The 27,584-nt window shown below is 39.1% G+C and overlaps 3 protein-coding genes across 3 annotated transcripts in view; 1 reads left to right on the top strand and 2 right to left on the bottom strand.

The window, feature by feature from the left end:
* LOC108123443 (terminal nucleotidyltransferase 5C) overlaps nt 1-18,995 on the bottom strand; it is a 42,684-nt gene extending 23,689 nt beyond the window's left edge. Inside the window, exons 1-2 of the mRNA XM_017238589.3 lie at nt 17,972-18,995; nt 14,521-16,188 (exon numbers count right to left, since the gene is read on the bottom strand). Coding sequence (XP_017094078.2) covers nt 14,521-15,606 — 1,086 coding nt within the window. The 5' untranslated portion in view covers nt 15,607-16,188; nt 17,972-18,995. The remainder of the gene's footprint in view (nt 1-14,520; nt 16,189-17,971) is intronic.
* A 1,691-nt stretch (nt 18,996-20,686) lies between these two features.
* On the bottom strand, nt 20,687-23,712 carry cn (Kynurenine 3-monooxygenase cn). Its single transcript, XM_017238510.3, has 3 exons — nt 23,548-23,712; nt 22,294-23,343; nt 20,687-21,043 (listed from the first exon to the last, which is right to left on the bottom strand). Exons 1-3 carry the CDS (start codon nt 23,653-23,655, stop codon nt 20,804-20,806), a joined length of 1,398 nt encoding a protein of 465 aa, XP_017093999.2. The 5' UTR covers nt 23,656-23,712; the 3' UTR covers nt 20,687-20,803.
* A 731-nt stretch (nt 23,713-24,443) lies between these two features.
* Nucleotides 24,444-27,340, top strand: CanB2 (Calcineurin B2). Its single transcript, XM_017238789.3, has 4 exons — nt 24,444-24,702; nt 24,969-25,008; nt 25,574-25,872; nt 25,933-27,340. Exons 1-4 carry the CDS (start codon nt 24,700-24,702, stop codon nt 26,101-26,103), a joined length of 513 nt encoding a protein of 170 aa, XP_017094278.1. The 5' UTR covers nt 24,444-24,699; the 3' UTR covers nt 26,104-27,340.
* Nucleotides 27,341-27,584: the final 244 nt, after the last annotated feature.

The following is a 27,584-nucleotide window of genomic DNA, read 5'->3' as shown; positions in this document are numbered from 1 at the left end:
AAAATGTCGTTTGATTATGGCTGGCCAAGAGAATGCAAAGTGAATTGTTGAAATATTGAATTAGGACCAAAGTCTAGAAGGCGCTCTTAGCCACTCTTAGCCACTCCATAGAACGTTCATTGCCACTTTTTAGCTTATCTCGAGTGCTGGCCATTTTTTTGTGCATTTCAGTTCATTATTTAACCGATAATTGCATTCGCTTTTTATGCAAGAATGCAAAAATTTCAAAATTCAAGCCCCGACTCACACAGCCAGCGGCAAAGCCAAACAAAAAGTGAAAGTCACTCGGCATGGAGCTCAAGCCAAGCCATGGAGTCAAATATTACGTATACGCAGTGTGGATCGGCTCAAGAGCTGAGAATGAGACTGAAAGTGGCATCCTCCAACCTCCACTATTCCAGACACGTTCTGCCGCTGGCGGCGTGAACGTTTGCAGATTTACGATCTCTCCCCATCCAACGCCCACGCAGAAACGACCTTAATTGCGTTCATGTCGGAGATTCTGAAAGTGTGTGCCATTATAGTGAGTGTGTACAGTGGTGTACAGGGTACAGTGTGTGTCAAGAAACGACTCCAAGGGCAGTCGCAGCAGTACCGCCACTGCAATGCCTGCACTCCACATAACCAGCCCAACAGTCGACATCCGTTTGACTTTCCATCGGTTTTTGTCTTCAAAGTTGCCCTGAACTCTGTTCTCTATTAAGGAGTGTCCACTGTAGCTACGCTCACTTTGCAGACACGGACACATTAGAATGGCTCGAGGCTGGAACTGGTTACTGGTTACTGGCAGCTGCTGTGTCCTAACACTCTTCAGTGGCAGTCGAGCCGAGCTACGCCTCCATGGCGGCAGGCAACAGCCTCCGCTAACGAGCTCGTGCTCGTGCACCAGCTTCGCCGCCATCCTCCCCATCCCCAACTCTTGGCCAAAATTAAAACTCCAATTGCAACAACGCACCAGAATTGCCATGAACCAATTTGATAATACAAAGCCCCAACTACCAATTGAAAGTTGGTTTTGGGTCTTGGGCCTCTGTCTGGGTCTCTTGTCTCTCTTGGCTGGAGACTTCATATCCTGTCGAGGTCACACCTTGCGGCCAGGTCCAGGGACAGGGACAGGGTCAGGTTGGTTCTAAGCCTAAAAACCCAAAAACCATACATTATTTTGTGGTGCGCCCTTGTGTGTCAAGTGCGAAATAATCGTAAATTGGTGTTAAGCGTTAACACATTTGGCGTTATCGGGCCATGGCACACACACACAAGGGCTAAGAGGATATGGACCAGAGCTCAACCCATAAGGATGATGATGCTCCACCCAACCACTTCCTAAATTCAATTCCAATTTCAGAGTGCCGATGGTATTATTCTCGACTGAGTGACTCGCCTTATTTGCAATTTCTTGGCTAAAAATAGAACTCGAATTGGCGATGGCGATGGGCGATGGCGTGGGCAGCGCAGCGGAGAAACCAAAGACAGACAAAAGGAAGAAAGCTGGGACATGGGAGACTCTTTAATGCCCTTCTTTACAAGAAAGTACTCTAATAATAAGCATTAATTAAACCCAAATCGTTATATATTTCTATTAAAAAATATAATCATTAAGACAAACTAGATTATTAGTTATGGAAATATCTTATACTCTTTATCACAGCCTTCTCCTTTTAAAAACCTCAGTTACGCAATCCTCCCACCTTAGCTGTAACTTTCACCTTCAGTTGAAGGCTTTTTGGCCAAGTTTTCAGCTTCGCTAGGATAAGCCATTTATTCCACAAACGCCCACACAAAATACAAATGCCAGAGATGCTCAAGAACCCAGAACCGCAAACTGGCAGCAACCTGACTTTGTAGGGTTCTGGTAGGGTAGGGTAGGGTTGGTTCTCCTCAACGACGTCAACGTTAAATTGAGTAAGTAATGAAAAATCGATGAGCCGGTTCCCAGTTCCCAACTGGCAGCGTCCATACGGGAGCCAACCTACAAGAAGTAGGGATATCGCGGTACACCCCAGTCAACAGGAGGTTGGCAGCCGACAGGCGCCCAGTGTTGTCCTTCACTTGAAGAAATAAAAGGACCTCAAATGAGGTATGGATATATTTTTATATTCTAGAATATTTATTAATTTATAAAATAATTCCCAAACTCTATTAATTCTTAGAATTTTTAAAGAAAATAATAAAATATATGATGAACATTTTTAAAAGTGCCTTGAAGGTCCTGCGCATGCTACGGTTAGGACAAGGCTGCTGGCGCCTGTTGCCAGCATGAACCGAAGCAGCAGCCAGGACGAGGACCAGGCGGCGACAGGCGGGCCGGGCAGGGCCTAAAGGGGCGTGTCCCTTTGCCAGTATATGGCGCCGTAGTAATGCCGAGGGCGTGGGCGTGCGCATGACCAGCAATATAACATTCAATTAAGTGCAATTTAAGCTTAACTAGTGCATTACGTAAGTCCTGTTTTCAAGCGGTACGGGATTTAATGTGAATATGGCCGACTGGGCGCCAAACACATATAATAATTATCGTTATTCTTTTTTTTTTTTTGCTTGTAGGAACTCTGATGTAATATTCGATTATTATCAGAATTTAAGGAATAATATTTTGGATTTCCCCCAAAACTTGCGTACAAGTTCTATAAATAGGGTTTCCGATTCCGACTATTTTTAAGACTGGCATCTGAAAACAATCTGTGGACTTAACGGCCGGGGAATTCTCGACTCCTTTGGGGCGGTAAGCTCCCTCGAGTGAAGTGCAAACAGATGGGGAATCTGACTGGCATTGTGTTATCTTGCCGCCACATCCGCCTACCACCAGCCACCCAGTCACCCTCCCAGCATTGTACTATCTCTGGTTATTTGCCTTTTCCGTCAACACCACACATGTGCGAATTATGATGACAAACCACGCTGTTTGCCGCTCTTTTGCGTAAGTTACTAGCTGCATTACGACCATGCCCATCCCGACGCCCACGCCTACGATGGCCGCCCACGCTGTCCGCCCACGCTTTTGGAAATTACGCATGCTGACGTCACCGTGAATGACCGAAATCGAAAGCTCGGCTGCGAAAGAGAGCACCGGTGGATGGTTAGAACCATCAACCTTCCAGCTGAAACGCCACAAACTGCGTCATTCATTCATGGATACCAAATAATTTTGTCGTAGGTTGGGCACGCCAGAACGGGATGGGGATAGTAGCGCCCAGTGGGTGGTGGTAGGTTGGGCTTTCGGAGGTGGCTTGGCAGGGTGTGGGCGTTCGTTGTGCATTTCATTCATAAAATCCCGGTGAGTGGAAGCGAAAGAGCAAGTCCTTCGTTGACCTTCGTCAGTGCGCAGGTCTTGAGTGAAATTTTGAGTGAAAGCTACCTTTTGCGGCAAGCCGGCTTCGCATATGGCCTGAATCGAGGAATTACAATCGGCCGAACCCTCAAAACATACCACTGATGCTGGTGCTGGTGCTGCTGCTGCACTGCCAGGCCCAATAAACTGATGAATTTATGCACTCCGTCTGGTCTGAGAGGGTGGTGGCACGGCGGCAAGGGGTTTTCGTGCAAATCTCATTCACTCATACGATTTCAAGGTTGATTCGAAATGTCAAAATTGCAGATGCGACGTCTGCGAATCAAGTTTGCACTTGGACGGCGAATCGAAACGAGTTATCCAATCCAATCGAAAAGAGCATTGGAGCAAAATAATACTAATGATCAGCATGATGATGATCATGATGATGATGAGCAGGCGGGTGGCGAGGGCGGACGAGGGGGGCGCCAAAGCAGACGAAACCTTTTGGATTCCACCGCAAACCCGTATTATAATTTATTGTGTAATGAATGCAACAAAGGCTCACATGAGACATAAAGTCGAACCAAAAGATACTCCTTTTAAGGAAATTAAATTTTTTAAAATAAATAAAAAAAACTAGAATTAGAATTTGTAGTTTTAAGTCCTATTTTCGGTATAAGTATGTATCTATAGATTCTCTATAAAAATATCTTTAAGATCTTTTAAAACAGTTCAATATACATATATTCATGAAAAAACAAACTTTATTCCAAAAAAAATAAAAAGTAGAGAATCTTGATTTGGAGTTCTAGTCGTTTTTTTGCAAAGGTATCTATAGATTATCATAAACTACCTTAAAGATGCGAAAATATTTGAAGTTCATATTAAAGGAATATATTCCTTAAAAAAACACTAATATCATTGAAACAAATTTAATTATCCTAAAAGTAAAAAAAAGTCCTCTTTTAAGTCTATATTATAATATAGATATATTATATAGTAGTATCTATATATTCTTTTAAAACCCTATACAACTTTTTAATTTTAAAATCAAAGTTGAACCAGGAGGTGCGTATTTAAGGAATTTAAATTTAATAAAAATGTAAATAAAATAAAAAGTTACATTTTTGTTATAATATATGGATCTAAATTCATGGTTCTAGAATCTAGATCCCTTCTTTGATTAAAGTATCTATATACTCATATCTCTAAAATAAATTCTCTAAAAAGTATCTTTAACATACAAAAATATCTATTAGATCTTGCTGAAAAATAATCTTAAAAAAATTAACTAATCTTATATTCATAAAGAACAAAAATTTAATTATAAAAAGGTTAGATAAGAAAAAGACAGAATCTAAATTTATAGTTCTACTCCACTTTTTAATTATCAAAGATTCTCTAAAAAAGTATCTTTAAGATTCAAAAATATCTCAAGTAGCCGATCAACCAGTTGCGGTTTATAGGGCAAAAGCAACGGCAAATGAAACAAGACAAGTGTGTCGTACTGTCTCCCTCTTTTTATCTGTCTCCCCATCCTGCTCTTAAATGCAGATAAGCAAAACGGTGAACTGCGAAAAAAATAAAAATAAAAACAAAAACAAGAGAAAAAACAATGCAAATACAATGTACCGTTGCTTTATTGAACAGCTCCAGCTTCAGAAAGAGCAGACAACAAAATAATTGAAAGTCAAATCGAAAGCTTTGGGCGAGGCCTGGGCCTGGACTCGTAGAAGAGGGTGGAATAAGAAGCAGCAGCAGCAAGAAGCAGAAACTCCAGTTACTTGCCACTCGCGAGACACAAAAATGCAGTTTAGGCCCCAAGACACACAAAGCTCAACTCTTAATTCACCGTCAAGAGTTTTATTTCTGTTTCTTTTTGGGTTTTTCTTGTTTTCTTCATTTTTTTGAGTGGTTCTTACAAAAAAAAAATAAAAAAAAAAATCATATATACGTGTGCTTACGTGCGGATAAAAGTGAATGTCCACCGAAAAGTCCTTGAAACCTGAAACCGATCTTTCCAGTTTGGCGCACAGAGGCACAGTGAACTGTAGCTCTGTGGAAGTTACTGCAGGTACAAGCCACTGCAAGAAATCTTCTAATAATAGTTCGCATAGTATTCCTAGTTTAGTGAATATTTTTTGCAGTGCTACTTGTAGTAGTAACTTGGGTCTTGGGCTGGCTCAAATCCTTCATTCACCTGATCGGTCGAGAGGGGCGCTCTTAGAAGGCCAAGAAGTATTTGGGTTGCCAATAGGTGTGGTTTGTTTTTCAAATAAATCAAAACACAATAAGCGAATGCAAAAAATTGATATTCGATTAACCGATAAACCAGCCAGAGCTGCAAGCCAGATCCGGGACGTGTTCTTACTGGTATATATTTATATATACCCCCACACTCCCTCTATATATCTGATATCTGAGAGTATCAAAATCCTTAAACACCTTACTGTTGAATGCTTGGCTGCCCAATTAAAAAATTATTAAAAAATACCCATAGCCGTCCCTCACTCATTTCTATACAATGAGCTATAATGCGATTACATAACATTTTTATTTTATTTTATTTTTTTTTATTTCCAGATCCAAGCAAAACAATTAAGCGGACACAGCATCCAGTATCTCAGGGTGGTGGTTTGTGTGTTGGTGAGCGCGTTACAGATAAATCAAAGCGCCAATGGTTTTGACCAAAACCAAGAGCCAAAGGCTGAAAATGAAAATGAAACTGAAGCTGTATCTGTATCTCAGTGTCGGTGTAGTTGAAACTGAAACTGAATCGAGTTAAGCCAACTGAAATAAACCAAACTGAAGTGTAGAGTAAAGTGTAGTTGGCTGGCTGGTTGGTGGCTGGGGCGCAGTTATAGCCCCCCAGAGCCACCTGCATTGAATTGACATTGAAGGTGGTTGGATGGTGGTTGGGTTGGTGGTTGGCTTACTGGCTTGGGCTTGTTGTTGACTGTTTTTGTGGCAAAGACCAAGAGACCAGGCCAAACCTACCCAATGTTTCTTGCTGCTGCTGTAAATGCGTTCAGTTCAGTTCAGATTGTTGTTTGTTGTTGCTGCCTTTCATTTCTTGCAATTGGCGTTTTAATTTGCCTGTTTAACCACATCAACAAAAACAACAACAACAACAATAATACCAATAATAACAACAACAATATCAGACCAATGAATATGCATGCAAAACCAAATCAGCTTATACAATACGATTTATAATCATAAGTATTTATACATATATTTATATGACTGTGTGCTGTCAGAGACAAGTGCCGCAATCAAACTGAACCGATTATAGATTTCAAATAAGTTAAGAAAACAATCTATTATTTAGAACGCATTAGGAATTATATAAAAGCGGTGGTAGTACTGCTGAGCAGTATTCAAATATTATTAGACATTTCAGATTATTATGAAATCGACAGAGTTTGCGGCGAAAAGGCATAACTTCTATCAGAAAATATTATTACTATGAAAATCCTTTTAATTAAAACCTTTAAAATAAGTTTAGAAAACAATCTATTGCTCATAAAGCATAAAGAATTATTTAAAAGAAGTATTGCAATATTATGAAATATTCATAATTACTTTCTTGCTGAAAAATATAAAATTCTGTCAAGTAAGTCCTTTCTACTATTTTGTGAACAAATATCCATAATATTATAGTTATGGAAAAGCCTTTAGAACCTAATCTATTTTTTAAAACGCATTAAGAATTGTGGAAGCCCGGGATTACAATATAAATAGACATGCTTTCAAAATATTATGAAATCGGAACCACTTTTATATCATACGCGAACCACTTTCAAAATATTCAAGTCCTTTAAATAATTCCCCTAGTTTCTCGGACTCTTGAATAATATTGTAATTATGAAAAGCCTTTAAATTCCAACCTTTAAAGTTTAATCACATTTTAGAAGCTACTATTTTATTTAGAACTCTTTCATAATTTTATAAAACCTATATTACAATATTATTAGACATATCTTTTATTTCAAATTTTCTAAAAGAAGCCTTTTCAAAATGTACTCTCTTTTCCAATTCTCGACGAAAAAGAATTTTTTTAAAAATCTACACTCTTTTCCAATTTTTGAACAATACTATTTTACTAACAATAATAATTGTTATTACTAATTATGAAAACCTTTATACAACCTATTTTTTATAACACTTTAGGAAATTTTTAAGCAAAGTTTACAATATTGTTAGAAATACTTTCAAATTATTATGAAATTAGTAGAGTGTAGGCAGAAAATATTATATTTTTTTATAAAATCTCCCCCCTTCTCCGATATTCAAGTAATATTATAATTTAAAAAAAAAAACCTTTAAATTCCAACCTCAAGCCAATTTAAAATACATGTAATTAAGTGGAGCATTAATTACTCAAGTCTTGAGTCGCAACAACAATCGACTAAAGTAATTGGTATAAGGTCTCTGGCTCTGGCTGGCTGTCGATGTGCTCGAGCACATACCTCACTCAAGTGTTGAAACCCTTCAAAAACAAAATAAGAAAAAAATTTAAAAAAAAAAAACTTGATATTAAGTGTTGGCTCTTCTTTAATTTTTATTTTTTTGATTTTGGTTTTGGTTTTTTTTGCGCATTAGCAGCGAAACCAAGTTGGCAAATAGCCGTAAGGCAGAAATACCAAAACAAAAACACCAAAAATTAGAAAAGAAATAAATAATAATAACACACGCATATAGACACACACAGGTATGTATGTTAGGTATAGCATTCCTACACCTGTTGAACAAAGTTTTGCATGAAGTCACATTAAAAATTCCAAGAAATCATCAGCCGAGCCACCAAATGCATAAACGGTTTCTTGCACCAATATTTCACGTTTGTATCTTGTATCTGTTTCTTTTTTTTTGTGGAACGACCTTGCCAAAGGCAATCTTCCAAGCAAAGTCTTCGACTTTGGCAATAAAAGAATTAGCGGCTCATAATGCTCAAGCGTAACTGAAAAATTGTTGGCAAAAAAAAAAAAACTGCGTATTTTTTTGGTTATTTTGCTTCCACTTCTTATAAGTTATAACAATAGCGGAACAATAAACGATTTGGAGTAAAGTGGATTGGGAGTCATAAATAGATTTCTAGATAGAATCCGTTTTCAACACATCCGCATTCTCATTTACGCTCCAAATCATCAAATCACCAACAAAAAGAAAAAACTCCAATTTAATAATTAATATAAAGTGGGAAAACAACCATTTCAATGTTAATAGATTTGGAGTAATCAAAGGGGGGATTTAGCACGTGAGGCTGCTTCTGGGGTAGTGAGTGAGTGAGTGACTCACTACTCATATCGCATCTCGCTGTGAACAGAAGTGAGTATTCAATTGTTTATTCACTTCGATTACGTGCAATTGACGATCAACACACGGAGTAATTATAAATCTGATCTTACATGAATTGCAAATTATACAGACACTGAACAGCAATTTAATTGCAAAAACAAAAAATATACAAAATCCCAAAAATAGCACGGTTTTTAGATTACAACAATGTCCTCCCGACAAAAGTAACCAGGTTTTATAATAATACCTTTCTATTGTTTTATTGAATAGAGCGCCGCCAATCCTATACCTTTAGACCCAATTTTTTGGCGAATTTGGCAAAACAATTTATTTCTGCCTCGTCATAATTATAGGAAAATTGGTTCGCATTATAATTTCCGAATTTCAGCATTTGTTTCTCTATTGTTGTGTTTTTTTTTTACCTAGTCACACTGAAGCGTAAACAACCCACTTATTATTGTTAAAATATTGGATTTAACCTTACCACAATATTTTGTACATATATGCGTGTGTTTTCATTAAAAAATAAAGAAACGAAGACAGCCCCAAAAATGTTGATAATTGCCGGAAGTAACTTGTGTCACGCACAGACACACACAACAAAGCAAAACCCATACTGCCAGATACAATAGATATCAGAAGAAGTATATCAGAAAGCAATTTGGCAACATTTGGAATCTATTTGTAGGCTTTGCTTCTTGGAAACACAATTACACAATTTATCAGCCAGTCGATAACAACTTCAAAAGTTATTCCAATTCGGCTATAACTTTAAGAATTTTCATACATGATGATCGTCGGTGAGGCCCGCTTTCTGGTACAGAAGCTGATTTAAATGTCAGAGAGCCGGCTATAAAGCGCTACTCAAGCATAAATGTTAAATGTCTTTTAAATACCAAATTGAGGAGGCCACTAATAAACACACAACACACAAGCACAACCAGACCAGACACCTACGAAGGCAGCATCGTTAAATGACCTAATCGAATGCTCTGAAGCGCATTTCAAATAAAGACATTGATATGGGAATGGCAGAGATAAGATACTTTCAGTAGAAAACTGCGTCTTTCAGCCCATCAAGGACAGAGACTTGGCAGAAGGTATATAAACACCCTTGTTAATATTCGGTGCCCTCCCCTGAACAACAACACATTAAAATATTATTACTTTTAACAAGCTATTTTACAATACATAAATACACTTGAAAGATAATTTATACATAAGGTAAATTTTTGGTAATACCTCCTAAATTAATAATGACTTCGTTAGTCAGTTTTATGTCCATCGTAAGCTTCTGTTGGGGTCCTCGTCGTAATACCCTCAGCAAGTGTATAACAATAACACGAAACCGAAACAGCCAACAAACACAAACAACTAAATGCCGATTGCAAGTCAAACTCGAAGATTAGGCGAAGCTGAAAAAAAATTTGAAAGGTGCACGCGAATGCATTGCAAGGCATTTTGTTGCATTTGCAACAAAGGAATGCAAGTGGCAGCGGCTAACAAGTAATTTACGTACACAATCCCAACACATACAAGTGCATTTTTTTGTTGGTTTCTTACCAATTTGGAGTCTGTTGGCCCAAGTAACTAACAGTCTACATCAACGTCGGGTTAATAAATGGTTGAAAAAAAAATAAAGAGAAAGATCTTCAACAATCCCTTAAGCCCAATTATGGGGTATAAAAAATATATGTGTTATGGTAACACTGGTTATAACAACAGATAAATAACAGTAATTTCGATACATTTTAAGGACCATCAATCAAGCACAAGTATGTTTATAGTTTAGGTAGTTATACCAACGATTATATAATTAAATTACCAGAGATTTAACCGATAATAATGGTTAAATCAAGAGAAAGATCTTAAGTGTCGTTTAAATACTTTTCGAAAATATAAGAAAAAATTAAATGAAGGTAACACTGATATTGAAAAGAAGACTAACAGTAGTTTCGATAAACCTTAAGGAGAACCGTAAGTATTTGTATCGTTTTATAGTTTAAGGAGGTGTTATCATTAATTTTCGGCCTATAAACCCAGTTAGTTCAATAAAAATTCAATAATAAATGGTTAGATATTAAAAATCTATTCAGAAATATTTTGTCGTATTTTTATCGTTTTAGTATGTAGTTTATACCACCATTTGTTGTGAAATTACGTCTGATTTGATTATAAAACCACCGAGTTCAATAAACTATCGGTTAAATCAAGTGCAGTTCCTGTTGTTCCACAACAGTTTCATTGAGAATTGTGCCCCGTGTGACAGGCGATGTCTACTTTGAGCCATGGTTATCAGACCGAGCACCTATATAGGCCCACACAATGTATTCCGATTCCGATTTATGACCGGACCGGACCAAGCCAGACCAGAGTCAAGTGGGCCGTCACTCCCGCTCTCCCGGTATATATCACGACGAATCAATGCAATCTCGGATCTACAAAGTGCCTTAAAAATAAAAACAATTTCTTTGATTGGAATGCCTCGGAATCTCTCGGCAAATAGCCTGTGGTATGCCTGGCCTGCTGTTATCAACATCCAAATTGAACTTGTACAAGAGTGTGTGTGTGTGTGTGTTCTTCCACAATTCCGGCTCTCTCACACTCTTGTGAGTGGTTCCTTATCGCGACAGCAACAGGCACCTCCAACGGCAAAAACAATAAATAAGGCAATTATATTGCATTTGTTTGTGTTGCGACCGCAAACATTTCAAGTTCCTCTGCATTTCTTCACATCTTATCAGGGCTGACCATTTTGATGGTTTTGTGTTTCAAGTTATTTAATTTTATTATTTCTTTCTATTATGAAAGAATGACATAAAAGTATAAAAATAAATAGAGCTTAAAAATAGTCTAGGAGATATGCTGATAAAGTAATGACAGTTCAGGGGTCAACGTCATTCGTTGAGGCTTTGTCTCTTTAATTATTCAGGAGCTATTAAGAAGTCTCCTTCTAATTACAGGGTCTATTACACTCTCTAATAACCTGGCTTAGAACAAACAACACTTTAGAGACTTTAAAATATATTTTTTTAAAGCCTCAAACCATTCTAGTATTTTTCTACACCCGACATGTAGAGACTGGTACCAATAAACCCGGTTTCTATTGCCTATTTTCAGGCTCAGCTCAAAAGTGTCACCCATCAGATACCTTAATAGGCAGCTAGGCGCAAACGAAAAGCTTCACTTATTGCCTCAGGGGGTTGGTTGTGATAAATACCCAAAGATTTGAATTTTGATTAGTCATGAAACTTTCTATCCACCTTGAAAGGTGCTCTCTTCTTTGTTGCTTTTCTAAATCAAATTTATTATATTTTGCACGCTTTCTGGCAGAAACGATAAGCGTTGAAAATCTCAAGCACACGTGATAGGAACCCCTTCACGCCTCACGCCTGTACACTCGGCCGACAGGCCATTTCTTTTCATTTTTTATTTGTTCTGCCACTGATTTCCATAATCAAAATAATAATCGCACACCACTGCACTTTTGGGCCCACACACCGAAATCATATATTTTTTTATAAACGGCTTTACTACGCAGTTGAGTTGGTGGAAGCCAACTGAAGCCAATGTTGGCCACACACAGCTGTGGCAATTTTCAAAAACAATATGCAATTTAGTAGCGTAATATTTACTGAGCCAAATAATAATGCAAAAATATAAACACATATATATATATTATAATTAGGCAAAAAAAAAAAGCTTTAATATATTTTTAAGGCATGCTACAAGTCATCCATCCAATACACCTATTAAATATTATTGTATTTACCTATTTAGATAATCATAAAAAAAAATTGAGCGGGGGGAGGAGGCATGAGTTATATCAGCTGCCTTTGCTCCAATAGAAAGTTCGTAACTCAGACGGTTCTTTGTAAACATTTCCACCTGTCCATATAACACATTCGCGGGCGCATATAGAATCGACTGGAGCTTGACGTAAGCAGAAGAGTTGCTAGATTTCAATATATAGAAGCCCATTTCTATTTCTGCTGATAAGCCGGGTGAGATTTAAATCAGGCCTGGAAATCCCCGGCCCTGAAACCCACAGATGTTGTGTGTTTCGTAAACATGGTATGATCTCTGTTCTGAAATTACACAGTTTCTTGTCTAAATATTAAAATATTAAAATATTTCTTTGTTTGATGGCTATCTGGCTGTAGAGTCGAACTTCCTGCGATAACTGGTATTATGTGATAGCATCGCAACTCAAAAGATTTCATTTCATTTCATCGCAGTTCCTGCACGATAACTAAGTAGTTAATTAAATTTTAATTTTAAACTTTTTGTTTTGATAGCCAAACATTACTTTTTACTGCCCATGGCCCTGCTCTGGTATAGATATGCATATAAAGCTTTCCTCATGTCGGGCTGAACCACTCACTATCTTATCAAGTGGCTCATTTCCGTCGCCAAAGTGTGTGCCACGTGTGGAGAGATTTGTTTCCAAGCTGAAACTATTTCGCCACCAAACTGACACCCCTCAGACCACTGTGCCACAAATTTTGAAAAATTCACGTGGGGCGAATAGTAGATGTGTGTCTGTGGCCCAGAGCAGAGTAAACACCCGAAATAATACTGGGAGGAAGGGGCTGTTCTAGTGATTCACTTGAAAATGTGTGTTGGGATTGTTTTTCAAAAATATACAATGTTTTCGTCTAGTTTTTTGTTTACGACTTGAAGGCCAGTGCCAAAGGCAATGCTAAGGCTAAGCAAACTTGTAGAAACAGTTGTTCAATTAGCCAAAGAAGCAAACTTTATAAATGTGAAATTTTATGGCCAACTTCTTGTAAAAAGGTGGGCATTGTCTTTGGCCAACAAACCCCCGGGAGGCAACAGTTTGGGGAAGTATATTGTGACACCAGACCCAGACCCAGAGCAAGAGCCAAAAACAAGTTTCACTTTTCGCATCAGTCTGTCTTGTTTTTTCCTGAATATCGTTTAGAACTAGTTTTGGTAACTAACTAAGTGCCGCCGCACATGCTAATCAAACCACTTTCGGTTGATATTTTTCCACAATAAAATCGGTAACCACGATCATAGTTCGATCAGTTCGCGCAGCCCAACCATCTGTATGCAGAGACGTCAGCGAAGAATTTGCATAAAATACTTAAGATTCAAACTTCTGGCAGAGATTGGGACAAAATATACAAATATATACCCATACAGACATAAGCAGCCATTAAGAGTGACGGAGACTCAAGGCAAAGACTGTATTTCCGTATATTAGCATCGCATTTGTCTCTCCCGATTGCACCAGCAGCAGCAACAGGGCGTATACGTAATATTCTCCTCAAGTGCATAACCCATCAAAGATAAGAAATTGCAAAACAATATATCAGAAAGTTGGAAAAAAGTAGTTCCCCCCCTCTTGGAAGTATGTAGTATCTGATGAAGTTTTAAAACTCATCGACTCCCAAAAATGAAATCAGCTTATCAAAAATATATAGATGAGTAAACACACAGACCTCTCGGGCCGCTTTCTCGCCCATTTCCAACCCATTCTTATCACCTGGGTCTTGTTTGTGTGCCATTAATTATGGCTGCTTCCTTCGGTAGCTCTGCTGGCTGGTGGTAGAGGCTGATTAGAACTTCTCGAAAATGTGGCAACCGTCAACCAGCCAGCCAACCACTAATGGAAAGTTACGAAAGCTTCTCAATTTCTCAGAAAAAAAACAGAAATATTGCATTTTGTTCGTTCTGCAATTCTATTTAAAGCGTAGCTTACAATTGAAAATTAAAAATAATGGAGTTCTTTTTAGAGATACCTAGAAGGAGAATAGACCTATTTGTGGTAAAATATTAAATTTAATTTCATACTTTTAGATAGAACTATAGATGTATGTATGTGATACGTATACTTAATATTTTAATATGTTTTTCTCAAATAATCATATTAATCTACAAACTGATAAGCTAATACTACTAATTATTAGTACTGTTTGACTCACCTGCATTATGGGATATGCGACACGTCCCTTGCCGAACCGCTCGATGATCGTCAACTTGGTGGAACTGGCCATCACTCCGGCTATATTTGAGGACGAGAGGACGGGACGCGACGGCGGCACAATGGGAACAAAGTCACGATTCCGAAAGGCAAAGGTGCGATCGAACGAGTTGCGGCGATCGCTGTGGGAGCGTCTATAGGCCACATGGTTGCCATTGTTGCCGCCGTTGGAGCTCGGCGCCCGGCTCGAGCCGCCCGACTGATAGGAATTGTTATTGTACTGGGATGCGCCCATATAGGATTTGGATTTGCGATACTGTTTGCCGGAATATACAACCGGCTCCGGATAGCTGAGCTCGCTGTGATTGCTGGCCGTCTCCGATCCGGAACTGGTCGATAAGGCAGAGCTGGCCGAGGAGGCCGATGAGGAAGCGGACGAGGTGGAGGCTGCGGCTACGGTGGTTGTCAAGCTGGAGATCATCGCTGGCTTGGAGCATTTGGCACACGGCACAGTCAAGGCGGCGGTTAACAACTCACCGGAATTGACCTTGCTGCTGGTGGCCACTAAGCTCTCCGAGGGTGCCGGTGTGTCTGTTGCTGTGTTGCCACTGTAGCTTATATTTATTATGTTGCTACTATTTCTACTGCTACTGTTGTTGTTGTTGTTGTGATTCCTGTAATTGCTGGTGTCGCGTGGCAAGGATTGCAGGAATATCTGTTGCCTTTGGGGCTTGGCTTTCTTGCTGCTGCGCTGCTGTTGTTGTTGCTGCTGCTGCTGCTGATTTTGTTGTCCTTTACCTCCATTCTTCTTATTACTGTTTGTTTTGGCCTTGTTGCCATTGTTGTTGTTGTTATTATTATTATTGGCACTGTTGTTGTTGTTATTATTGTTGTTGTTACCCTTATTGCCCCCTTTATTGCTCTGTGTCATTTGCGTGATGTTGCTGCTGTTGTTGTTGTTACTGTTATTGTTGTTGTTGCTGTTGTTGTTGCCCGCCGCCGGCAACATTGCCTCGCGCTCTTTTTGCCTCTCCTTGTCCTTGTCCGCCTTCTGCCCCAGCGCCTTGCCGTTGGCCTTGTTTACCATCTTCCTTTCTCTATCTGTGGGGCTTGTTCTTATTGTAACCGTTAACCGTTTCGATCGTTGTATCGTTTTACCGTTATCCGTGCTGTTAGCTCGCTCGAGTTCCGTTAGTTTTCTCCGTTCTACGTTCCGTGCGCAATTGGCTTGGCTTTTGATTTTTACTTCGGTTTTTGTTGTTGTCTCTCGCTCGCTCTTTTCACGCTTTTGCTATTTCACTCGCACTCGCACTCACAGTCGCACATTCGCTCTCGTTTTCGTTGACGGGGGAGCTTTTTGTTGTGTTTTTAGTTTGTGCCACGATTTTAAATTATTTTTTTTTTTTTTTGTATTTCACTCACTCTTGGTGTTGCGTTCTTTTTTATTTTTATATTAAATGAGCTTTTGTTGTACCTTTGAAATGTTTTTAATCACGAAATTCATTAAAGTTGTTTCTGCTCTCTTTTTCTGTTGATCTTGTTCTTCTTCACTTGCTAACACTTTTTCAACTGCGTCGTCTTCTTTTAGCAAAAAAATGCTGTTATTTGTTATTTTCGACTTTGTTGTTGTTGTTGTTGTTTGTCGCTGCTTGTCTGCTGCTTTCTACCCCTTTTTGGATGCCATTTACCGCAAGAAACAGAGAGAGAGCGGAGAAAGCACCAGGAAGAATAGGATCAGCGGCAGATATGTAAAGAGAGAGAGAGAGAGACAGACAAAATTAGTTATTGGTTATTTTCTATGTCGTTTCTAAATTGTTTTCAGTTTGCCATTGTTTATATATTCTATGTATGTATATACCCATTTGATTTATTTTTATATAAAGGCTAGCACAGATCTTTTATAATTTTTTCGGCAAATTTATGAACGAATATCCCACACATCACTATCCACCATCCCCCCATTCTTTTTTGGGTTTGTTTAGTTTTTATCGCCTTAGCTTTTGTGATTTCCTTAAGCTACAAAATAAAATTCCCCCCATTTAAAACGCTCGATCTACAAAGTATATGAATTGCTTATTTGTTGAGTCCAAAAATTGAAAACAATAACAAAAAACACATGTATCTCGAGGTATGTTTGTAGATGTAGATACATATAGCATATGTTAGTATGTAAATGTCTCGCTATTTGGCGGGCGCGTTTCTTTCTTTCTCTTTCTCACATCAGCACGATGATGTAAGTTTTCGTATCGGAATTTTTTTTTATTTTTCTTTCTCATTTTAATGTGTTTGTAAGGTGGAGAGCAAACTGATCACAAGATCATTAATATTAGTGGGATCTCCATCACTTATCTCCCCATTAATATCCATTTTATTACTGCACCCGGCCTAATACGTAAAACAAGTTAAGAAGTTAATCAGTTATTGTTTATAAGGGTTATGACTCAATGACACAACTGCACTGAGTTAATGGGTTTTCCCAGAAATGCTCAGCACTAACCGATCTTGAACCCAAATATGATGGACGAACCGCAGAACTGCACTAATTGCTCTCTCTAACAACCTCTTGTATTAGTTTTAGTGCGTAATAGATACTAAAAAAAATGATTTTCGGGTGCCCCCCACACATACTATGATTCGCCAGTCATCGGTTCCATTTGTTGCACAGTGAAGCACTTAGCGCTCAAACTAGATCGTTAAATAAATAATGCCCGGCTATATTTTTGTATTTATTCCAAAGATCCAGAGATAGTGCTATACGTTATTGTTTATAATAATGCGATCTACACTGGAAACTTCGAAGAACCGCCATGATTCCAGTCAATCAGACAGTAAAACGAGTTCTTGGAATCAATAAACAGTTGGAATTACAATTAAAATAACAATCAACCCTGTCGGGTAAGATGATGCACTTTCATTGCATTCCCATTTCATATTTAAAGCTAAAGTTTTTATTGAAATATTTTCAGAGTGTAGATTTAAAAGATTAAATATTAAACTACCTGTTTTAAGGTATAAAGATTAAAGATTAGATGCTTTAACTAATGATTTCCTCGACTGCATACATGCGTACCCTCCAAAGGGGAGGAATCTTGGGTTGAAGAATACATATGTATCTGAAGGTGTTTTCATCTATATACATTCTACAGACATACCTATACACCGCCAAAAAAAAAAAAGAATAGCGAAACCGGAAATGCCAGATGCCAAAACTAACCGAGTGAGAGTGTGGCAGGGGGGTTCGGGCTGAGGGGTGGCAAGTGTGTGTGCCTAGATCGTTATCCGCATTTCTGGTTTGGTTTTCATTTAGGCAGAACCCAATACCATGCGACACCACACCGTACTCCGCACGACACACTCGGCCACCCGGCAACTGTGCTGCTGCAGTTTGGGAGTCACGTAGACCCACTAATTGGCGGAGATCGATAACGGTGATTGTCTCTTCATATATTTACCTGAGTAATTCGGACAGCTCGTGCCTAGGCGCTCATTATCCAAGGTTCACGCTCTTTGCTGCACACGTACTTGACCGTCGGGGCAGTTTGAAGAAATATTGCGTATCCGTATCCGTATCAGCAGCACCGGTTGCAGGGTGCAAGTTCCTCTCAGTGCGAATCGAACCGAGGTAACGGGCTATCGACGTGGCGGACTATCGGCTATCGGTAGCAGGGTAGATGGGTGGATGGGTGGGTGGGTTGTTGGTCAAATGCTATCGACGACGGGCAGCAGGGGTGTTGGATGAGTTAACCGTTCCGGCGAACCGATTACGCCTCACACTAACAGCGAACGGCGTGCCAGGATGGCGGCGATTGGTTCGGGTATTTGGTTTTGATTTTGGAATAATACTCCCGAAACGTGAAGCCAAACCGAGCCGAGTGTAGGCTGAGTTTCAACGAATTCTACTGACAATTATAGCCCTAACTGCTTTGAGGGTCTTTGTCCTGTCCTTTCAGTTTCTTCTTTCAAATATCCCGTTACCGGTTGCACTTGCACTTGCTCTATCTCACTCACACACGTATAAGATCGTTCACTCACACCGATAAAGCCGCGATCACTGTTCGTAACTCTTCTACAACTTAAGATTTTTAATATTTGACTTTGAATTCGAATTTCAATTTCACTTTTTTCCGCTTTTGCTGTGGCGTTTTATGTATTTCTTTTCGTTTCTTTGCGAACCACGCGTTTTTTGATTTTGGTAGGTTATATGTAATAAGCTTGCCGAAAAAGCTTCGAGAATGTTGCGATCGTTTTATTAGTTTATAGAGGGGGTGGGGAGGTGGGAGTCGGTGGCAAGGGCGCGATATTGTAGTTGTTAAATGTTGCACTTGCACCTGGTTTATAGCACAATAAACAGTGGGAAGTGGATAGGTCGTTGCGGTTATGGCTATTTTACTGTATGTCTAACGGTTGCTCTTGGCTGGCACTAGCTATACCCTGGTCTACTTGAGTGTCGAGTCGCTGAGCAACTGCGAGTCGCTGGGCAAGCGAAGACGAACGACACCGCTCGGTGGCAGCGGTTGGAGTACAGTCATTCCTCCAAAATCGAGAAATTTCTCGAACAAAAATTAGAGTCAACGAGCAACGTCAAGGTCGAATGTAATTTTTGTATATGCTTTAAAAAAAAAAACAAATACTATTCTTTAATCTTTGAGATAAGCACTGTTAACGTTATCGAACTGTCACTGTACAAAGGGGGAGAGAGGCAGTGGCGCCGACTATTCTAGAGAGCGACAGTGAAATGTTCGAAACACGTTATTAGCAACAACAATTAAGTCCGAAACGAGCAGAGCAATCGCGCTGCTCTTCCCCAATCGGTTTCACCTTCTCTCCCTCTTGTCCATTCTCGTTTCCGCTCTCGTTCGCTAAGCAAAAAAGCTCCCTCGATCGATTTTAGCTTTGGTTTTGGCTACTAGGTCAAGAGATGTTCGGGCTTTGAGCCATTGTTTGGTTTCGAGTTTTCACTTTTAGGCCCGATTTAATCAGATTCCACCAAGCTGAAAAGAGTATCTAAGCAAACCCAGACAACGAAGGGTAATAAGCTTTTTTTCGATCGGAGGGAGCGGTGTATGTAAATGTTGTTGTAATAAAATACCGGCCGGCGTTGAGAAAGCGCTGACCTTGTCCTCTCCCAAAAAGTGTGAGAGAGGCGGAGAGTGGGTGGCAACTAAACAAAAAGGGAGGGGGGATAGTTGGATCAGGTTGGGGTAGCAACAAAATGATATGCTAATTCATCGCAAGCTTTCACACCATTCACTCTTCAAAGCTCTGGGTATTATGACCATTTATGAGTAAGATATAAAGATAGTGTATCCATGGGATACCCACTTGATCCTTAAGGTCCTCAAAATATTTCAGTTGCAGCAGCCGGATGCAGCGAATGCCGATCACGTGACCAAGGCTGGTCTAGAAATAAATATCGAAATAACTAAAATCACATTGTCGAGGCGTATTTTTGGCTGTCGCCGCCTCAAAACCAAAGCAAAGCGACAAAACAAAACCAAAAATATCCACCAGTTGATAGTCCCAAATGCGATGCGTAGTAGCCACGCGGCCAAAAAGAAATTTCAATTATTTTGCCACCACGAAAACAATCGGGCTGGCTGGCAGTGTGTGGGTACATTTTATAAGACCTGCGTGAATCCACAGTAAACAATAGTTTATCAATTGTTTTGTTTTCGGAAAGTTAACCCTCTTGCAATTGATTTTTCACTTATCTAAGATTGTTATTTTGTTTTTAACTTTAAAGTTTAAACGTTTATGACTCAAGCAAACATTTTCCATTGCGTAAAATCCCCAAGTTTTGTTTTTAACAAAAATTAACCTTACATAAAAATTATTTAAAAAAAAGATAATAAAAAACTTTAGTTTTTAAAATGAGTAATGTTAAAAAAAGAGCTAATGAATTGTATTTGTTTATTAATTAATTTTAAAGTTAATGAATTTGGAGGGAACGAGTGGGGCTGTAGATACATATGTTGCGGCAGCATGTTGCTGATACATTTTGCTTGGCAACATTTTCCAATGCAGGGCTGAAAGAAAACAGGGGTTTCCTCTTTCCCTGATAATGAATGTTGGCTTAAGGCGAAAAAATTAATTAAATTATAAATGAATATTTTGATAAAAATGATAATATTCCTTTTTATTACTTTTTTCAAGTTACAAGAGTACAAAGAATGTATTATTTAAAGCATATAATTATGGGCATTTTGTGGAAAATATGCAAAATGTACAAGAAACGATTAAATGCTTAAATTTCTCTTTTGATTATTGTTTTAAAAGTTTCTATGTTATGAAATACGCTGAGCATATATGGCTCCTGCAGTTACAACCATGCCCAAAAGACTGGCGGCGGAAACACGCTTCAGGAACTGATCCTGCCACTTCCGGTTGGCAATGCACTGGCTGTAGGGCATGCTGGAAAACGAGACACTGTTGTAGAGCGGAATCCAGGCAGGGAAAATCCGGAAAAGCACCGTGTCCAAAACCTTCCGGAGCCGGAAGGACCAACGTTTTGTCAAGTCTCTCATCTGAAAATAGTCGTAAATCAACTCCATATTCAAAAAGTGTTCTGTTCATATTCAAAAAGCTTAATTCTGGCAAAGCCGAAGTTAATATGCCCTTGCAGTAGGGATTTGTAAAAATCTCTAAGCATCTATCTTTAAATAACAAAAAAAAAAAATTAAAAAAAAAAAAATATTTTTTTTAAATTATAAGAAAACAATTACAACAACAACAAATTACTACAATAAAATTACAATAAAAACAATAAAAAAAAGCAAGCTAGAAAAATAAACAAGAAAATTTAATTAAAAAAAACAATCTTTTTTCGGGTTTTTCGGGCCTGCTTAAGTGCAACCTATGAGAATCGAGGAGGAGGGCGCTATTTTTTAATTAATTTTTTATTTTTTTTTTTATTAAATATTTTAAAAAATAAACCATTTTCTGGAATGTTATCAAAGCAAAACGAACGGTAAAATTTTACTCTTCATTACCATTCGACTTCCATGCGCCCTTAAAATTAGGCAATGGAATTATGAGTGTTTACATTTTCCGATTTTTAATTTATAAAAAAACATGTTTCTTTTAGAAATGATGTGAAAATTAAGTTAACAAAGGATATGGAAGGAAGGATGTAAGGATACACATATCGCAAATGTCGGATATAGTTGACCGATATCAGAAAAATTCGGTAAAATGTGAATTTTGAAAAAAGTTCCTATCTTGTAGTTGTTTTCAAATAGCTATAGGATATAGTCGGGCTATCCTTTAAAAAGATCGAATTAGACCACTAAAGTTGGCATCCATAGAAAGTGTCAACTTTTTAACCTAAATAATACCAAAGTTATGGCGTTGTCTATCAATTAAGTATACAAGTATGTCAGCTATAGGATATAGTCTACTATTCCGACTTATATATATACTTCGTGCAAAGGGCAGAAGGATGTGTGCAAAGTTTGAGCTCGATGGCTTTAAAACTCAGAGACAGGGAGGGGTAAAGATAGGGTTTGAGGGGATCTGACCCATGGAAATAAGAGATAACCACCATGGCTTAAAACCGATCCCCTGCAGCCTAACATAAATATGCATAAGTGGTGCGCTTATCGCATTTAAGAGGGGTTCACGTAACATGTCAGCGTGCAGTGCGTTGAGTTTTGAATAGATTTAAGATTTTCATGCATTTTTCCTGATAGAAAATTTTATGAAAAAAAATCAGAACTCATTGGAGTAACACCAAAATTATAATACTCTCAGTAAGGGTATAAAAAGGACAACCTACCTCGACGTAGTTGTACATTGCCAGATCGCAAATGGCAAAAGCATCCTGCCAGCGTTTCTCGGTGAACTGGGCCAGTGATTCGTCCAGGGGCAGCTGCCTGTCCAGGATCTCGGTGAGTAGTGTGACATCCTCCATCCCAGCGTTCATTCCTTGGCCATAGTAGGGCACCATGGCGTGAGCGGCATCGCCCAGTATGAGAGCCTTGTCCTCATAGTGATATGGACGGCATTTGATGGACACCAGGTGCTGTGGTTTCGTCTTGAAGAAGTCCTTCACCAGCTGCTCCTCCCCGATGAGGGGCAGGGCATCGCTAAAGTGCTCTTGGAAGAACTCCAGAAGTTGGTCTTTGGTTTCGATTTTGGAAAACATCTCAAAGGGCATGGATAGGGTGACCGTGAAGGATCTGTCCTGGTTCGGCAGGGCTATCATCATAAAGGAGTCACGTGGCCAAATGTGGAGGTAGTTCGGTGGCATCTGGAAGTCTCCTCCCGCCGCTGGTATACACAGCTCCAGGTAGCCGGTCTCAATATAGATTTGGGAATAGTTGAATCCCGGCAAGCGGACCAGCTGCTGGCGAACACTGCTGAAGGCGCCATCGCAGCCTACGATGAGATCTGCGCTGGTATTGATGGCTTCCCCTCCTGCCTGGGGACCGCTGAACTCCATCGTTCCCTCTCGCAGGTTGACAGTGGATAGCTTGTGGTTGAAGTGGCAGGTTATGTTCGGCAGCTCATCGCAGGCATCCAATAGGACTTCATTTAGCTTCCTGCGACCTACGGAATACAGGCACTGCTGGGTGCAGGGATCATAGATAACCACGCGGGTGTTCCCCTTGGTGTCGTGCAGCATTCGTCCTCGCATCGGAATGGCGGTGGCCAGGACCTTCTGCTCTAGGCCGACGGCAGCCAGGGCCTTACGGCCCCGCTGGGACAGAGCCAGGTTAATACTCCTTCCGGAGACCACAAGAGCCTGGCGTATGTCTTCACGGTACTCATACAAGTCCACGTGGTTACCCCTTCGGGCAAAATTTAAAGCGGCCAGAGACCCAACCTATAGAAAGGGAAAGTTAAGAGATAGTAAGAAAGAAGCTATAAAAGTGGCTTATCTAAACTCGGGGATTAGAAGTTTCCAAAAGATAAGCCTCCCAGCATTCAGATAAGTGCCACGCATTAATTATGCGCTCAAATAATCATAAATTCTGGAGAGTAATGGTATTCTATTCTCAAGTAACATATTCTGGAGAGGTCTACTTACCAAACCGGCACCGACCACCGCCACCCTGCGACGACGCACCTCCTCCCCTGCAGATCCTGCCGCATCCTGGCGACCGTTAACCTCCGAGCAGACGATTCCTGGCTTCATGACCGTTCTTGTGGACCGTTGTCAGCGAAATGATGTGAAATGGAAACCCATCAACGGGCTGGGGAAATGTTCAACGCATAGATTATGTCGGTTAGACAGTAAACGCTATCTGTGTTTGTTTGATGTTGCTGCGGGAAGCCCACCAACTGCTGGGCGTAGCCAAGACGCTCTTCTTGGGGGTACAATAATTTCCATTATTAGGCAAATAAATACGAAACAGTTGTGGATGCTACAAAGAAGCAACAAGTAATAAGAGATAAGTATAACCATGTGGACAGGTTTAATCAAACAAGATTTGTAGCTTCAAAGATGCTTAAAGAGAATTTTAAAAAGCGCGCCGATTATCGATAAACTTCCTTGGTATCTTGTTACATTCCGCAGTCACTGAACTATCGGTTTAAATCACGTTTTTTTTACTTTCGCGCTCAGCATTGCTTGTGAGCTTTTAAAGTTTTGAAAGATTTGCCCAATATGCGTATTTGAATGGGTTCATTTATTTATCTTAAGATAGTTTGAATATTCTACTTTGGGAATTAAACAACAATAATATTTTATAACATGCGTCTGAAGAGAAATTTTTGAAACAGAATGGGAATATATCGTGTAGAAACGCATGTTGATATAGAATTTAGATGTAAAATCTTATACTTTAGTATATACTTTACTATACTTTTTTAAAATAAGATATAAAGTCATATTTTTATTTAAAATAACATCTACAATCTAAATTAAAAATAAAAACATATAAGATGTTTTCAGTTAATAGTTTTATCTATCGATAGGTCCACGCGAATCGATAAAAGCAACAAAAACTCGTGCTACTTTTTTTTGCAAATGCACAATAGAAAATTAAGAATTTCCATAACAAAATACTAAGTTAAAGTCCAGGATACCGATTAGCATGTGCAGGACACTCGCAGCCTAAGGATTTTGAACGAAATTAAAGGAAAAACGGATAAGAGAGCGAACGCAGAGCGGTAAAAAACGCCAACTTTTTTGTACTATAGATAGCATCCAAGGAGATCCACAAAAGGCAAAACCAAAATGGTAATAAAAGTGCGACCAAAATATGGCCAAAATGTGCGCTGCCAACAGCAAAGATTGGGGGAAAATGGTGCAGCGGAGAATAAAAAAAAACCAAAAATAATAAGCTTACAAGAAAGAGAGATTTGGAATTTCCATATCAGCACCCTTTCGATTCATATTCTCCTCCCCCGCCCCCATTTTTCCCCCCACCTGCTGCTGCTGGTGGTGCAATAAATTTGCGATTTTTAGCGCTGTATTCTAAAATAATTTGTACGTCTCGGTTGCAGGGAAATGAAACATCACTGCCCATGGAAATGTGTTCCAATTGTAAGTATGGGAATATCTTCAGTCAATGTCATTTGAACGGAATGGCAGCTGTTTATGAATATGCAAACAACGGCACCTACCGAAATACATACATACGTATATACTTGCTTTTATATGGCCCCTCTATATATGTATGTACAGGAATTGGTACAAACAAATACATACATACATACTATATGCAAATAACGTAGCTAACGAAACGTGGCGTTCAGGTATTTGGTTTACAACGGAATTCCTGGCCAGCGATACCTCCTAACCTACCTACCTGACTGGTTTCTAATGTTTTCGAAAATATTTGGCTAATTTCGAAATTGGCATTCTAGAATGTGTTTCTGTTACACCTTCCGTTTCCGTGACAGACAACCTGTCGCTAAAAATAATCTACATACGAAAATTTCTATTATGAATCAAGGGAATGCGCAAATATTATTGTAAATCTTAATTTTAAAAAGCAAACAAGGTTTCGAAACCTTCATCAAGTTCCTTCATGACATCATATAGGTTCTATATTTTACTTTAAATATTTAAAATATAATATTATTACTTCTCTAAACCCTCTTATTAGTCGACGCCGATGAGATCCGTCGCTTGGGTAAACGCTTCCGCAAACTGGATCTGGACAACTCCGGAGCCCTGAGTGTGGACGAGTTCATGTCGCTGCCGGAGCTGCAACAGAATCCCCTGGTGCAGCGAGTGATTGACATTTTCGACGCCGACGGCAACGGCGAGGTGGACTTCAAGGAGTTCATCCAGGGCGTCTCACAGTTCAGTGTCAAGGGTGATAAGCTGTCGAAGCTGCGCTTTGCCTTCCGCATCTACGACATGGACAACGACGGCTATATTTCCAACGGAGAACTGTTTCAGGTAAGATATGCGACCACCTTAAAGATTTAAAAGCACTGTAAAGAATATAATCTCCTTCAGGTGTTAAAGATGATGGTGGGCAACAATCTGAAGGACACACAACTGCAGCAGATTGTTGATAAGACAATCGGTTTCGCGGACAAGGACGAAGACGGCAAGATATCGTTCGACGAGTTCTGCTCGGTGGTCGGCAACACGGACATACACAAGAAGATGGTTGTTGACGTCTAAAATAGGTTTACAGCCGAATCCTTTTTATACGCAATTTATTTATTCTTTTGTACATGCGCCAGCATCCTTCGTTTATTACTATCACTACGATTATTATGATTATTATTTTTCGATCAGCGATTCTCTAGTTGAATATTGTTATAAGCCGTTAGCGAGCCAGTTCAGTCAGAGTCAGAGTCAGTCAGTCAGTCAGTAGGGCGCTCGCAGTGGAGCAGTCACAGTCTCTAACGTGAGACCAATGTTATCCTAAGTTGAAAAGTGGAATAATGCGCCTCCTACTTACTTCTTTTTAATATATACATCTATATACATATATACATGCATATATAGTCATAATTTATTATACAAATATACAATTAATGAATGAAATTGAAAACCTTAAAAAGCGAAACTAAAACTAAAATGAAAATCAACCAACTCAATGCAAGTGAAGGCAGAAATAAAGAAAACCAAGTTGAATCCAAAGCTCTTTCGAATCGGTAACTCATGGTTTTCCGCGCCCGCTCCTACGCGCCACGCACACCACGCACACATACCCACTCTATCACTCTATAATCGATGTGTCCTAGTTTACGTTAATTATTTCTAATTCTCCTGTGATTTTGCCAAAAACAAAACAAAAAATCGAAAACAAAAATGAAGAAAAACTAAAAACATGATATGGGAAATGAAAATTAAAAACACAAGCACGAGGGGCAGCTAAGCAACCTGCCCGAAGGAGCTCTCCTCTATTGACTTAGTCTAATTTACACGTTGTGTACTTTTTATATATTTATACATACATACTTGTACTAATCGAATGTTATAATCTAACGTATTTTTATATAACTTGACTAACTTGAAAAACGAAAAACAAAACAAAAAAAAAACACACCCAAATGGAATATTGAGACAAGTTTTCTTAACTCTACCCCTTACCCCCCAAAAGTCTAAATGCAAAACTTAAAACATTAATTAACTGATTCTCCCACAGAATTATGCCTCGAAAACTTATCTAAAAATATGCTACATTTTACGGATTATCAAACGAGTTAACTTCAAATCGAATAATTATACATTTAATACATATGAAGCAATACCACGCGGCGCCAAGCGATATTACAGATAAACAATTTTTTTTATACTTCAAGATACTAGTTAAAAAAACGAAACAAAAATTTAAAAAACGAAAAAAAAACATTAAGAATGCATGTTACAAATTTTTACAATTAACAAATTTTGCACAATCGCCACTCGATTTGTTAGCTAATCAATTCAACCATTCGCATTATCCAGAAAAACAAAAGTAATCGACTTGAGATCGAAACTCATTGTAAGAGGGTGGGGGAGGTGAGGCTCCCCAGGCGTCTGCCTGCATTTGCTGGCCAGCAGTCGAAGCAATAAAAAGCAAATCCTTCAATAAAAATATAATTATACACAACAACGAACAAAGGTTTTCCGATTTTGGCCGATTTGGGAGCGTACACGGCGCTGATAAGATA

Source organism: Drosophila bipectinata, chromosome 2R (genome assembly GCF_030179905.1).
Source record: "Drosophila bipectinata strain 14024-0381.07 chromosome 2R, DbipHiC1v2, whole genome shotgun sequence".
NCBI lineage: Eukaryota > Metazoa > Arthropoda > Insecta > Diptera > Drosophilidae > Drosophila > Drosophila bipectinata.
Note: the sequence above shows the minus strand (reverse complement) of the source record. Positions and strands in the feature narration are given on the sequence as shown.